This window comes from Fukomys damarensis, unplaced genomic scaffold (assembly GCF_012274545.1).
Source record: "Fukomys damarensis isolate Sample0158 unplaced genomic scaffold, DMR_v1.0_HiC HiC_scaffold_5, whole genome shotgun sequence".
In the NCBI taxonomy this organism is placed as follows: Eukaryota; Metazoa; Chordata; class Mammalia; order Rodentia; family Bathyergidae; genus Fukomys; species Fukomys damarensis.
The window spans coordinates 19,765,390-19,781,405 of record NW_022900917.1 but is presented as its reverse complement, the minus strand read 5'-3'; the positions used below and the strand labels follow the sequence as shown (position 1 = coordinate 19,781,405).

Below are 16,016 nucleotides of genomic sequence, written 5' to 3'. Positions count from 1 at the left end.
CCTTCGGGTCGGGGTGAGCGGCGGCTCAACAGGGACCTGTGGGCCGTCCAGGCTGGCGACCGGAAGGTCTCTGGGTCCGGGCGTGTGAATGTGTGCAGGGAGTGAGGCAACAGGCCACAAAGTCGAGGCAGCAATTTCTTGGGCTTCCTGAAGAATGTCACCTTGCCTGACCCGTAATGTTAACTTCAGCGTCTTTGTGTGCATACTTCTTATCCACAGCACAGCTAGTAATTAATTTTAATGGCAGCATTAATTACCTTTGCGTTCTTTCTATACATCCTGCACTGTTATAAGCAGTTTGCAAGTAGCCTGTTACAAGTTGTGACAGTGCCTGACACATAGTTCCTGACACATAGTTAGGGGACAGTGAATACAATGTAAGTCATTATTGTCTGTGGTAATAGACAAGAACACCAAGTCTGGAGAGAGTAGGAAATTTGCCTGAGGTTCACTATGGTAGATTATCATAAAGCCGGGCACTTGATGTCTTTTGTGTGCCCGTGGCACTAGGAAGCCTGTGCATTTGGGAGTCACTTCTTAATTATTTGTGGAGGTGGGATGTGCCTCCTTTGGAGCCCAGGCCTGACTGTAAGGGCCAATAGCTAAGCTGCTCTCTGCCCTTCATTTGCAGAAGTGTACAGTATCAGGTTTTAAAATATCTGGTCTCAAGGGCTTCTGAGAAATACTGAAATGACTGAGTTCAGACTTGATTGGGCAACTGAAATCCATGTATTTTGACTGTGTGGGTGTGCATGCCAGAAAAGTGTACCGACACTAAGCAACAACCCTGGCTTTTATTTCATTTCATTTATTTGGTACTGGAGATTCCATCCACGGCCTAGTTCATAAGTGTTCCATCACTGAGGTATGTCCTTAGTGCCCCTCCCACATGCCTTTTTTTGTGGTACTGGGGAATGAGCACAGGGTCTTACCCTGAACTACATCTCCCCCGCCACCTTTATTTTATTTTTTTGAGACAATGTCGTTCTAAGTTGCCGGGGCTTGATCTTGTGATCCTTCTGCCTCAGCCGCCTGTGGCTGGAATTACAGGTGTGCACCATCGCACCTGGCTATTTATTAATTATTTTTGTAATACTAGAGATGGAATTCAGAGCCTAATGCATTCTAGGAAAACACTCTTCCATTGAGCAACACCCCTAGTCCCTCATTATTTTATTGTTTTACACAGGGTGTTGTTATGTTGCCCAGGCTGACATCCGACCACTGGACTCAAGTGACCTTTCTACCTCATCCTTCTGAGTGGTTGGGACTACAGGCGTATTCCACTGCATCCAGCCTGACATTATTATTTTGATGCTCAAATTGCTTTGTCAAGCCAGTTTTTGTATTTTTTTTATTGTTTCCTCCATTCTTGAATGTTTGTGCTCAAGAGGGTGTTTTAGGCTTGCTTTGTGTCTTCTATGCCTCATCCCTGGAGACACTCATTTTCTAAGGAGTCCTCCATTCTTTCAGTGAGGAATATTGTTAGGAATCAAGCAAGATCCAGGAGCTCGGTGTATTCCCTGATGCTGGAAAGATGGGGGCATTCATTGCTTCTAGGCACTTTGAGCAAATGCTGCCGGGAAATGAGTACACACACATCTCCTACATCAGTTTCTGTCTTTCTGTGTATCTGTATTTTAAAATCTGAGTTTACAGCAATACTTGCTTACTTTCTTAACTTGATTTCTTTTGTAGCTCATGAATTCTTTCTAGAAGTAAAGGGATTTGGAAACAATTAGAATTGTAAATACTACATAAATAAAAATAGAGATTTCTTAGTGCTGGGGATTTAGCTCAGTGGCACCGCACCTGCCTTGCAAGTGCAAAGTCCTGAGTTCGATCCCTGGTATAAAAAAACAAAAAACAAAAACAAAAACAACCCCCCCCAAACCAATTTCTTTTTTAACTGGCTTAGGATGGGAGCAGATAGATTTTTCATAGTTATAAAGAAATAGTCATAAAAAGAGAAATGTCAGGTCTATTCTGAACTAAAGCCTCATTGTTTTCAATTAATTTTGGTCTGTGTTTTTATGTGTAATTGGGAAGGTGAAGAGTAACTTACCTTTTTCTCTCCCACTTTTGTTATAGGAAACGAGATTATGAAAGTTATTTGTGCTCCCTGATGCTCCCTGCAGAATCCCGAAGCTCTGCTTTTGCACTGAGGGCCTTCAATGTGGAACTGGCTCAGGCTGGTATTAAGATACTTAAGATATTATTTGCAAGATGATGATATAATGTTTTTAATACTGAACAATAAAGAAATTATGGTAGTTGTATTTATACATTGAAATGTGTTTAAGGTTTCTACGGGTAGTTTTCTCTTGGTACTTTTTATTGCTGAATATTTAGGGTTAATTCAGTACCAAAAATACAGCTAGCTAATGACCTTAATGTTTCTAGAAATTGCCATTCTGGAATTTAAATTTCTTTTTCTAAGGATATTAAACACTGTAGTTAAAACTAAACATTTGTCTGTTAATGGAATAGGCTAATCACAGAACTGTGTATTTTCTCCAGTAGTTGTATAATGTAAATGTATATAGCAGCTTATCAAAGCACTTTTTAAATTGAAGTTTTATCTTTTATGTGAAGTAGGAAATGGAAGCAATTCTGGCAAACCCAGATTTTAGAGTGTATTCAGTTTTGTGTAAGAAACAAAGGAAAGATTTTTTTTCTTCAAATGTAATACATATGTGCAGATATAAATCAAATTGAACTAGGAGATAGAAGGAAGGGAGTTTAGGTAGAATGACCTTGTTCTTCTCAGTAAATAGAATGGAGAGGTCAGATACTGGGAGTGAAGGGGCTGGGAGGATATGGGGTTTTGAGGAAAGGGGCAGGTCTAGCACATGTTCTTTGTTGAATGTGGTAGGACAAGAACAAGGATGGCACCAAGTTACAACTGAGATCACAACCATGAATCTGCAGCATCTGCTAGATTGGGTGTTTTTTCTGCTGGTGTATTCCCATTAACTGTGGGTCAGGGTTTTTCACCTCATCCTTTCTCTGGTATAAATTATACATTAGCCTGTTTAGCCAGTCACAGTTTTTATATTATTTTGTGAGGCACCGGAGACTGAACCTACGATTTCACCCTACTTACAGGTAAAAGACTCCGTTTCTGAGAAGACAATTGGACTGATGCGAATGCAATTTTGGAGAAAAACTGTGGAAGATATATACTGTGACAACCCACCACATCAGCCTGTGGCCACTGAACTATGGAAGGTAAAAAAAAAGAAAAAGAAAAAGAAACTGCTACTTTTAACTTGTAATAATATTATTTGAGCCTACTTTTTGGTGTTGATGGTGGGATCTACCCTGAAAATTGTCAGAAGCTAATGTAATATTCAGATCCATGTTAATTTTGGCAGAGGAATTTATAGTTATCCAATGATAATTTGTAGATGTATTTGGTATGTTTCTTTCTTTTTTTTGTTGTAGGGTTAGGGTGAGGTTGTAAAGCAGGACCTTGCTGTATAGTCCAGGCTGGTCTTGGACTCAATATATGGCCCCGGCTTGGCCTCAGATTTGTGATCTTCCTGCCTCAGGGTCTGGTGTCTTTCTTTATTAAGCGAAAAAAGGAGGATTTGGTCTTTTATGGGTTACTGATGTATTTTTCCACATTTAGTTATAGAATTTAAATCCCACAAATTTTCATGCAATGGAAGGTAAATTTTCTATTCTTTCTGCCCAGTAGCTGCTTATACCAGTTTCTGGACTGTAGAACAACATATTAGTCTTTTGTGAGAGAAGACTTGCTCTCAGCGTATTCCACTTAAACAAATCTAAAGCTACTTTGTAGAATTGCCCATTTCTTGGTGAATTTTGGGTCTTAAAAGAGCAGGCACCTATGGACTAGAGCAGTGATGGCAAACGTTTCAGAGCTCTCAGTGATACCAAGAGCCTGCTGTGGCATGCGTGCCGTAGGTTTTCCACCTCTGGGCCGGAGTATTGTTGTTATAGTTAGATGTGTCAAGTGAATGGTTTTATATTGAACTAAGCATATAGACCCCTCATTCATAAATGACCGTGCATAGTTTAGAAATCTGCTAAACCAGTGATGGTGAACCTGTGGCACTGGTGCTATAGCCAGATGTTTGTTTTTGAAAGCCCAAAAGGATTCGCCATCACTGCCGGCTAATTTGTGAATGGAAGAAGGGAATTAGGTGACTTTTGTCGCTGATCTGTGACCCCCTTGTAATGTGATAAGTGCCAAAAGATGGTTTCTGTAATAGGAGCCATCGAGAGACCTGACAGTGGTATGCCTCTTCCCCGATCTGTGCACCAGCAGAGGCAGGCCTGGTTTTGGGGCTCCAGATTGACTCACATGGAGCCCCAGTAAAGATGGAAGGCCAGACTCCCTGCCCCACATCAGGGACTGAGGAGAAAAAGTGGATGGGAAGTTGTGAGTATTAGATTAGTTGTTTACCTCTTCTCATTCCACTTAAGGAAGCTCAAGCCAGGTGACTCAGAGTACAGAAAAGTTTCTCTAAACTCCCGAAACCCTTCCTGCTTATTATTTTGCACACAAGCCTGATTGCAGTGGAGGTTTGTGTTGACACTTGCATCAAAGATCCTGGCCTTTGTTAGGAATACGGTGGAAGATCATATTCCTTTAAAGCAAATTTATCTTTCTTTGGCTTCTCTTTAAAAACCAGAAGGTACATCTAATTATAGTAGATTTACATACGTGCCGATTTAGGGTTACCAATTTGTCCAATTTTAATAAGATGTGTACTTTTTTTTAGCAGTATTGGGGATCAAATCCAGGGGTGCTTTACCACTGAGCAGGCTTTTTTATTTTGTTACTCTTTTTTTTTTGGTACCAGGGATTGAACTCAGGACCTTATGCCTGTGAAGCAGGTGCAGTACCTCCGAGCAGTACCCTGGCCCTATTTTGTTAGTGTGAAACAGCGTCTTGCCACATTGCCTATGCTGGTCTTAAACTTGGGATGCTCTTGCCTTAGCCACCCAAGTAGCTGGGAATATAGGTGTTTGCCACTGTACCTGGCGACCATGGACTCTGAAATCAGATTCTTTTGCAGAGAAGGGATGGTGACATTATGTTGTTTAAGTATTTCTTCTTTTACCTTGATCTCTAATTTCAGAAACTGAACCATATTTTGTGGTCAAGAAACTGTAGCTGTTTTTGCTGTATCCTTCAGTAAATATGGGTTTGATTTTTCATTTATTAAATATATAGTGAGTACTTTTATATGTCATGAACATGCCCAGTGGTGTGTTTACAAAGGTCAGACTTGCCTGTTCTGCTTGGTCACATAGAAAATGAACTAAGAACAGAAGGCTGCAGTGAGGGCTGCCTGTTTCCTGGGACACAGGGGAAATCCTGCCGGGCTCCTGCTATGGCGCAGTAGCTGCTGCGAGCGCTTTGGAACTCACTCCACATGGCCCTTTGGGCTTCTCTGGGTACCTGCCAGACAAAGTGGGCTCTGTTTCTCCATACTTATAGCCTTCATCACATAAATTCACACTGATGAGATGCAAGCTTTCCATGCTACTGTCCATGATGTCTAAGAGTATCAGTTGAAGTATAGGATCTCTCTCAGACTTTACATTTCACCACTGTATTTATTTATTGTGAAAAGGTACTTAGCTTTGACTTGGCAAAAAATTAATGTTTTAAAAAGTTATTTGGACCCTAACCTAAATATTTCAGTATTTCTAAAGAATAGAGATATATTCTTTTATAACTAGAACAGTTACTGACTTTAGTAAATTTAACTTTGGTATAATACTTTTGTCTAGTTTCATATTTATATTACAGTTTTATTTTTCCCCTGCAGTATGGGATCCACTGTAGGTCAAGAATATAGTTGTCATATCACCTTAGTTTACTTTGATCTGGGACATTTCTATGGCTTTTGTCTTCTCTGACATTGACATTTTAAAAGGCTATATACCCCTGCCATTTTTTTCTCCATACAACAGTCATATTTTGGATTTGTCTGATGTTTTCTCAATATTAGATCTAGGTTCCAAAAAAAAAAAAAAAAGATCTAGGTTATGGATTCTTGGCTGAAATAAACGATGTGACATTCTCAGAGTGTCACAGGTAAAGGGATACTTTGTCCCTCTGTTTTTTGTTTTGTTGTTGTTGTTGAACCCAGGGCCTTACATATGCTGGGCAAGAGCTTTACTACTGAGCTGCAGACCCAGTCTTTTAAATTTTTCATTTGAGACAAACTTTTGCTGTGTTGCCCAAGCTGACCTTGAACTTGCAGTCTTCCTGCCTCAGTTTCCCAAGCAGCTGCTGTTACAGGTGTTCACCATCATGCCTAGTCTCTATCTATTCTTTATTGGTATTGTTGATGTTTATTACCCAGTCAAGATGTTTCCTGGTTTTCTTATTGTGCAATTATAATCTCCTTGAAATTAATCATGATACTTTAAAGCTGTGCAATTATCCTGCTCTTCATCCAAATTCCTCCCTTTGCTTAGCAGTCCTTGATGGTTTTGTATGATTCAGGCTATTATTATGGTTGCAAAATGATAATTTCCAGCACAGCAGTCTGTCCACATTTACCAGTTGGCACCTGGCCTTCTGTAACAATGAGCTCTTCCTCTCCTGTTACTCATAAGTGCTGGTGTGGACTTATGGATTCCTGTTTATTCCCAGTAGGTTTTTTTTTGTACTGGGGATCAAATTCTGGACCTTGCACTTACAAGGCAGGTGGCAGAACCACTGAGCTGAAATCTTGTCCCTGTTCCCCAGAGTTTTAATTCATTAGTACATGTAATCATTTTGATGTTCACATGGTTCCAGATTTGGACAGTGGGAGCCCCTTCAAACTGGCTCCTAGGTCTTTATGACAGGCCTCCCTTTTTTAAGCACTTTTTGTTTTTGGTACAGTAAGGTATTCTAGAATTATCTGGAACTTCTCTTTACTCCTCTTTTATTTTTTGAGACAGAATCTTACTGTTAAAAGTCCAGGCTGGCCTTGAACTCACTGTGTAGCCCAGGCTGACCTCAAACTCCCAATCCTCCTGCCTTAGCTACCGGAGTGCCGGGGTCATGCCACTGCTCCTGGTTCCCTTGCTCCTCCTGAATTGCCTGTTTCCTCTGGGATGAGTAATTTAGATACTGTAGTCTGAAATTTAGTGGCCTCTTTCCTGTCACAGTGTCTGTAACTTGCTAAGGTAACAATTTTCCCTGCAGAATATTTTCACTGGACTTTTAGTTACTCTTTCACTTTTGGAGAAGTGGTTATTTTTGTTAAATAGACTCTTATCTTGAGGGAGAAAGTTTGTATATAATATGTAGGGTACACTGTTGGTAGAAAAGCTAAGTATTTCTTGTTTTTATTTGAAAGTAGAATTGTTAAATGACCAGTAGTACTGGGGGATAAAGACAGTGGAAAAGAAGTGTGAGAAATATTATCTTGAATGTTTTGAAATGTTTTCTAGAGCTATTTCCTTTTTCTCTAATACTTAACACAGTATTCTATCTGGTGATGAATTATTACAGATGTTTCCTTACCTACTTTTGCATTTGGTTTTTCTGTTCAGAACTACAGAAGTCATTTCTAGTACTTTCTAAAAACTTCTAACACTCTTGTCTTTTTAGGCTGTCAGAAGACATAATTTGACTAAAAGATGGCTTACGAAAATCATTGATGAACGAGTAAGTTGAAACTAAGCCTCAAGTGTTTTCTTCTTTTTTAACCCTTAAGCTAATTAACTCTTTAGGGAAGAAATGTTCTAATGTATATATTAATATTTTGAAGGGAGGAAACATTAGGAGAACTATGCCATTTATCTGTATTCTGTCCCTACATGCCACCCTCTGCTTTGAGATACTTGGCAAAGACAGATATCTAGGCAGAGCCATGTACACTACTACATGTACTAGTTGGTATTTTTTAATGTTAATTTTGTTTTTATTTTTTGTGATATTAAGGTCTGAATGCAGGGCCTTCCATGCTGAGCTACATCCCTAGCCCTTTGTATTTTTTATTTTCCTAATTATTATATTCTTATTAATATCTAATAATTGTACATATTAATGAGATACAATGTAATATTTCAATACATGCATAAACATGAACTGGTCAAACCAATTATCCTTTTCTTTTAAACATTTTATTCTGAGCCAGGCGTGGTAGCGCACGCCTATAATCCCAGCACTCGGGAGGCTGAGGCAGGAGGATCGCTGTGAGTTTGAGACCAGCCTGGGCTACATAGTGAGTTCTAGATCAGTCTCAACTACATAGTGAGACTGTGTCTCAAAAAAAAACCAAAAAAAAAAAAAATGTATTCTGATTTTTATTAGTACACATTTGTAGTACATAATAGTTACATTCACTGTGGGAGTTATATGTACATAACACATCTTAATTGTCTTTCTTCCCCTTTCCTTTCCCTCCATCTCTTGGTGCTATTCCCATTTGCAAACGATCTGCTCCCTGTTTCCTGTTATTTACATTTTATTTTGCTCTTTAAATGATTTGTACTTTTGAGTTTCTCATGTAAGAGAAGCCATGAAATTCTAAGCTTGAGTGTCTCATTTATTTCACTTAACATTATTGTTTCAAGATTCATCCATTTTCCTACAAATGACTCAAGTTTGTCTTTATGACAGATAGGACTGTATTGTGTGAAAATACCACCTGTTCTTTCTCCACTTACCTATTGACAATATATAGGCTGCTCCCAACACAGCAGCCATGATGAGTTGTTCTGCTATAAATATAGGTGTTCATGTAACACTGTTATACGATGTCTTTGCCCCTTTTGGGAAGATGCCTAGCATGGGGACTAGTGGAGTTGGATGGAATTTCTATTTTTAGTCTTTTGAGGCATCTCCTTAGTTCTAGAGTGGCTATACTAGTTTACGTTCCCATCAACAATGTAGGAAGGTTTCTTTTCCCCTTTATCCTAGCTAGTATTTGTTATTTGATTGATTGATTGATTGATTTTTTTGGTACTAGAGATTGAACTCAGGTCCTTGAGCTTCCAAGGCAGGCGGTGGAACCACTGAGCTAAGTACCCGACCTTGTTATTTGATTTTTCAGTATAGCTATTCTTTCTAGATAGAATATCAGTTTTGTGTTAATTTGCATTTCTCTCATGGCTAAAGATGTTGAATATGTTTTTCATTTATTTATGCGCCATTTATACTTCTGAGAAGTGTCTCTGTTCACTTCAGTTGCTCATTTTTTGATTGATTTTATACACTAAAAATCAAAGGAGGGAGAACAATATTCCATACAGTGGGAGCCCATAACAAGCAGGACTAGCAGCACTGCTTTCAGACAAAGTGGTCTCTAAGCCAAAACTGATCAGAAGAGGCAAAGAAGTTTGCTACAACTAGTTAAGGAAACATTCAACAGGAATGTTGTATGTATTCACTGAACACCGGGATACCCAACTTCATAAAACAAATACTATGGACATAAGAGATCAGGTAAACATCAACACAATTATAGTGGGGAATCTTAATACCCCACTATCATAAATAGACATTAACTAGACAAAAAAGATCAAGAAAGAAATATCAGAGTTGAACTATACCTTCGAACAAATGGACTTGATAGGTATCTACAGGGCATCCTGTCAACAACAGAATACACATTCTTCTCAGCTGTAGATAGAACTTTCTCTAAAATAGACCACGTACTGGCCCATAAGCTTGCTTAAATAAATACAAAAGAATTTAAATTATCTCATTCATATTATCAGATTATAGTGCAATGAAACAAAATCAAAGGCAAAAGAAACACAAAGTATGCAGACGCATAGAGGTCAAACAACACACTCTTGAACAATCAGTAGGTCACAGAAGAAATTAAGAAATTAGACATACCTAGAATTAAGTGATTATGCCAGAAAAACATACCAGAAGCTGTCACACTGAGTGAAAGCAGTCGTAAGTGGGAAGTTTATAACTGAATCAGAAAAACAAACTGAGCCCAAGTAAATAACCCATTGATCCACCTCAAGTTCTAGAAAAACAAGAACAATCCAAATCCAAAGCTACTACAAGGAAGGAAATTATAAAGACCAGAGCAGGAGTTAATGAAATTGAGACTACAAAAAATTACAAGAATCAGTGAATTGAAGAGCTGTTCTTTGAAAGAATAAACAAGGTAGACAAACCTGCAGCCAGTCTTACCAAGAAAAGGAAAGACTCAAATCAATGCAATTAGAAATGAAAAAGACAAAATAAATAGTAGATACTGCTGCAGTCCAGAAAATTATTAGTAACTACTTTGAAAACGTGTACTCAAATATATTGGACCATGCAAAAGAAATGGATTCTTAGGTACGTGTATGATTTACCAAAACTGAACCAAGAAAATACAAAAACCCTGGACAGGCAATGAAGATCCAATAACAGGCAGTGGAATTGGGGCAGTAATGAAGCAGAAAACCTGCCAACTAAGAAAACCATGGCCTGATGGATTTACCACTGAATTCTACAAGAACTTCAAGGAAGATCTAATGCCAATACTCCACAAACTCTTTAATGAAATTGAAAAGGAAGGAGTACTGCCAAACTCGTTCCTGGAAGATACTGGTAGTATTACCTTGACTACAAAACTAGACAAAGACTCAACTAAAAAAACTATAGGCCAGTCCCTTTAATGAACCTAGATGCAGGAATCTTCAAGGTACTGGCAAACAGAATGCAACAATCGTTAAAAAGATCATACATCAAGACCAAATAGCTGTTATTCCAAGGTTGCAAGGATATTCCAAAATACATGAATCAATAAATGTAATACATCACATAAACAGACCTAAGGACAAAAATCACACGATCATCTCAAGAGACAGAAAAAGCCTTTGACAAAATCCAACATCAATTCATGATAAAACCCTGAAGAAAATACGTATAGAGGGACCTTATCTCAATCTGTTAAAAGCCGTTTATGACAGACTTACTGCTGCATCATATTAAGTGGGGGAAAACAAAGCTTTTCCTCTAAAATCAAGAACAAGACAGAATCTACTATCAACCAGTCCTTTCAATATAGTGCTTGAAACATTAGCTAGAAAAATCATATGAAACAAATAGGGATATGTATAGGAAAGAAAGAGGTCAAGCTATCCTTATTCACCGAACATGATTGTTTACATAAAGACCCCCCCAAATTTTACCAACAGACTCCTAGATCTAATAAATTCAGCAAGGATATAAAGTCAAAACACAAAAATCAGTAGTGTTCCTATATACCAGTAATGAACTAACTAACCAAGAAAGACATTAGGAAAACAATACCATTCTCAATAGTATCAAGAAAAATGACATAGAAATTAACCTAACCAAGGTGAAAGACCTTTGTATTAAAAACTGTAGTACTTTGTAAAAGAAAATCAAAGAAAACAGAATGGAGAGATACACCTCGTTCCTGGCTAGGGAGAACCAATGTGAAAATGGTCATAACTGATAAATAGATTAATGCAATCCCAATCAAAATACAAGCAGCATGCCTCACAGAACTAGAAATAACAATCATTAAATTTATATGGAACCAGGAGAGGCCCAGAATAGCAAAAGCAATCCCGAGTAACAAGTGCGAAGGGATCATAATCCCAGATTTCAAATTGTATCACAATGCGATGCTGATTAAAAATAGCATAGTACTGGCAGAAAAACAGATGTCTGGATCAGTGGAACAGAGAAGAGATTGCAGAAACTACCCCCAGGCACATTCAGCCATCACTGAAAGGACGGGTCAAAACCACATGCTAGAGGAAAGATACACTCTTAACAAATGGTGCTGGGAAAACTGGCTATACACATGCAGGAGTTTGAGGCTAGTCCCATATCTCTCACTATGTACTAAAATCAAAATGGATTAAAACAACAGCCTAGTTTGATGGCTCACACCTGTAATCTCAGCACATTGGAGGCTGAGGCAGAAAGATTGCTGCAAGTTTGAGGCCAGCCTGAACTACATAGTGAGAACCTGTCTCAAAAACCCCCAAAATAAAATAAATAAATCTGGAAAAACTTACTGGAAGACACAATAGGCGAAACTCTTGAAGGCATTGGCATAGGCAAGAATCAACAAAAGGGATTCTGTCAAATTAGAAAGGTTCTGCACAGCAAAGGAAACAACCAGCAGAGTAAAGAGATAGCTACAGAAGGGGAAACAATTTTGCCAGCTATTTCTTAGACAGAGGATTAATATCTAGAATAAAGAACTCAAAAAAATTGACCCCTTTAAAAATTTTTGTGGGCCGGGGATTTAGCTCAGTGGTTCCTGCCTTGCACGCACAAGAACCCAAATTTGATCCCTACTACCAAAAAGAAAATTTTTTTTGTTATTTAATTTTGAGACAGGGTCTTACTGAATTGCCCACGTTGAGCTTAAATTTATGATCCTCCTATCTCAGTGTTCCCGAGTACTGGGATTACAGGCATGTGCCACCACGCCTGGATAGTTTTGGTTTTTGAAATGGAAATTTTTATACTTGTACAAAAATAGAATAATATGCTTTCACGTATCTGTCACTCAGCTTTAATAGTTATCAAAATATGTCATCTTGTTTCATGTATATTCCAGCTCCTTCTCACTGACTCTCATTGAATTATATTAAAACCCAGAATATTATTTGACCTGCAGATGCATGTATCTTAGGAAGATAAAGACTTCTCAGAAACATAGCCACAATATGTTTGTCATACCATATCAGGAGTTATAACTCCTTAATATTACCAAATACTTAAGTAGTGATTCACACACCTTCAGGTTCACCCGAAAGATTAGAGAGGATGAAGAAGGTCTGACCAGCCTAGTGAATGGAAAGCTGAGCTAAATCCCTAGACCTGAGTTCTGGGTCCAGTCAAGCCTATTGATTGCTCTGTGGCCTGGCCTTTTTTGTGTAGTCGTTTTATTTTATTTTGTTTATTTACTTGTGCAGTACAAAGGATCAAAGCCAGGATCTTCACCCTGAACTACATAGCTGTATCCTAGCCCTTTGTATTTTTGATTTTGTATTTTCTCACTGAGTTGCCTAGGCTAGGTTTCAACTTGGCTACCCGCCTGCCTCAGCATCTCAGAGTGCTGGCGTTACAGGTGTGTGCCTCCACACCCAGCTTTCATTTTATCTTAATCTTATTTTATGTGATAAATATGATAAGTGATTTCTTTGGAGGGGAAGGTTGAGGCAGGGTCTAATTATACGTCCAGGCTGGCCTTGAGCTCACTGTGTAGCCAAGGCTGGCCTCAGGCTCACAGTATTCACGCTTCAGCCTCCTGAATGCCAGGATTACAGGGATGTAGCACCATTTTTGGCTGATATTTTTAGATCTTTTTGATATTTTTAGTTTATTTAGTTCTCTAGGGAAAAAATAGCATCTTTTCTTCATAAAATATTGATATTAAACAAACTTCATTTATATTTTCTTTGACTGTAGGAAAAAAATTTGGATGACAAAGCATATCGTAATATCCAGGAACTTGAAAATTATGCTGAAAACACACAGAGCTGTCTTCTGTATTTAACACTGGAAATATTGGGTAATATTTTTCTATTTCATGCTTCTCTTTTCAAGTGAAAATACCTTTCACATTTCCCTCCTAATTTTGACAGTCTAAACAGATTAGCACTAGAATTTGCCTTTAGTACTAGAATTTGCCTTTGTACTGTACTCTATTAAGGAACACTTAAAAAGAAGTCAGAAGGAAAATCTGTGTGTCTCTTTCTAAATCTGTCTATCTCTCTGTCTCTGTCTGTGTACCTTTGACATTCCAAGTATAGCACTCAGGCACTTCCAGAAGTACTCTTAGCTATTTCTTGAGAAAACTCTAGTCAATAACCTGATAATTGCAAACAGCTTGCTTTCTTTCTTTCTTTCTTTCTTTCTTTCTTTCTTTCTTTCTTTCTTTCTTTCTTTCTTACTGTAGCATCTCTTACAATTTGAAAGGCTCATATCTTAGCTCTTCCTTTTCTGTCAATGACATTCCTTCATATAGAAGAGTAGAAAAATATAACTGCATTTATAAAAGATTTTTTTTCTCTCCTCTTTTAGAAAAAATTTTAGCTTTAATTCCAGCCACTGAAGAGGCTGAGGCAGCAGGATCTCAAGTTCAAGTCCTGCCTGGGTAGCTGAGCCAGCTGCTGTCTCGATATAAAGAATAAAAGGTTGTAGCTCAGTGGTAGCCTATCCATGGGTTCAATCCTCAGTGCTGGATAGAAAATTTGATGGTACTTTTCCTCTTCTGACTTTGTCCTGTTAATGATATCTTATTTTGATGAGGAAACATCTGGGACCATCTCATTTGAGGACGGTAGTATGTCTTTATGTTACTCTGAAAGAGTAATACAAATCCCTCTCGAACTTCCCAGACTGTTCACCTTGCACCTCTGGAAGACATGTTTACCATCATTTGCCATTGTAATGAAGGAGAAAGCAAAGGGTAGACTGTTTGTTAAGCATGTACTTGAAGTGAGCTCATGTGGAAATTGCAGTGGAGAAGAAATGGAAGACTTTTAATTACTTTCCATGTAGCTGATTAAAATTGTCAGTGTGTTCTCAGTGTGCTGGTGTTTGAGGAAAACTTGATTCAGATACTTGCTGGTAGGAAAATGATCACCATTACCCGGAGCCCAGTTTTTCCCACATAAATCCTGTTTTTCATAGTAAAACATAGGCTAAGCACCCAGTTTTATGTCTTTAGGTGATTTTTCCATGCTCTATTGATTTATGTACTTAAAGAGAACAAAGCAGCCGTGTTTCATTTCTAAACCATAGGTATAAAGGATCTCCACGCAGATCATGCTGCCAGTCACATAGGAAAGGCACAAGGCATTGTCACTTGCTTGAGAGCAACGCCCTATCATGGCAGCAGAAGAAAAGTGTTCCTTCCCATGGATATTTGTATGCTGGTAAGGGTGTGGTCCGTAACTTCTCAGAATTCCCCCAGGAATATGGGGAGGAAGTGATTTCTTGGTTCTTTGCTTAGTCTCTTCCAGTAACCGCTTTGACAGGAATGTTTACTGCTTCTTGGAAATGTTCTTCCTCCTCATGTAATAGTTATCCAGTAAGAATTTTGTCTGTCAGGGCCTGATGTAGTGGTACAGTGGTACCAGGAGGCTGAGACAGGAAGATCATAAGTTTGAGGCCATCCTGGGCAATTTAGCAAGACCGTCTCAAGGTAAAAATAAACGAACTGGGGCTGTAGTATAGTATTGCCTGTGTTTGAAAAAAAAATTATATTAGGTCTTGGAGGGTCTATGAGTAAGAAGGTCCAGGAATCCTCATCTGATACAGCTATACCTTGATGCCTTAGACTCTTCCAAACAGTCTCACAAATTGTTCCTAGTGTTCACCTTGGCCCGTTCTAGTTTTATTGGAGGAAGTAATCCCCCCTCCCCATTTTGAATTAAGTTGCTAAATTTAGCCCAGGCCAAGCTTGAACTTGGGAGTCCTCCAGTCTCAGCCTCCCAGAGTGCTAGGATTACAGGCATGTGCCACCACGCCTGGCTTAAAATCTTCTTTTTCAGAACTTTTGCTTTCTGTATGAGATTCTTTAAACTTGTCTGTGTTGATTTTCTTGTTTTTTTAGTTTTGTTTTATCTACGACTATTGTTAATTAATATCTTGTTGCATATTCCGGGTGTATATATGTGTCTTTTTCTGTATACACACACATACACACACACACACACTCATGCAGATTGAAAAAACAGGCATTGTACTTTATGTACTGTTCTCTCTATAAAGTGCCTGTTTTCTTGAGCTGTGTTAATGTTAAGTGCGCTTGTAGAGTCTTAACATAATGTGTTTTCCCATATAGCATGGTGTTTCACAAGAGGACTTTCTAAGGAAGAACCAAGATAAAAATGTGAGAGATGTGATATATGACATTGCCAGCCAGGCACACTTGCACTTAAAGCATGTAAGTAGCGCAATCATTTAGGAAATGACTATTTCTAGATGTGGCTACATGATATTCTTACCTTCACAGTCTCTGCTCCTTTGCCATTGGATTTCTTTTTTTTTTTTTTTTTTTTTTTTTTTTTTTTTGTGTCTCCAT

The 16,016-nt window shown here is 38.4% G+C and overlaps 1 protein-coding gene across 3 annotated transcripts in view; it reads left to right on the top strand.

Moving 5' to 3' along the window:
• The window catches only part of Ndufaf6 (NADH:ubiquinone oxidoreductase complex assembly factor 6), a 37,693-nt gene that overhangs the window by 13,806 nt on the left and 7,871 nt on the right, over positions 1-16,016 (top strand). The window contains exons 1-7 of one of the 3 annotated variants that reach the window (XM_033760050.1): positions 7-13; positions 2,092-2,191; positions 3,109-3,231; positions 7,592-7,648; positions 13,394-13,496; positions 14,732-14,865; positions 15,777-15,878. In XM_033760050.1, coding sequence (XP_033615941.1) covers positions 2,126-2,191; positions 3,109-3,231; positions 7,592-7,648; positions 13,394-13,496; positions 14,732-14,865; positions 15,777-15,878 — 585 coding nt within the window. In that variant the 5' untranslated portion in view covers positions 7-13; positions 2,092-2,125. Of the gene's footprint in view, positions 1-6; positions 14-2,091; positions 2,196-3,108; positions 3,232-7,591; positions 7,649-13,393; positions 13,497-14,731; positions 14,866-15,776; positions 15,879-16,016 lie in introns of those variants that run through there. The other 2 variants (XM_033760052.1, XM_019206826.1) reach the window with 2 other exon arrangements.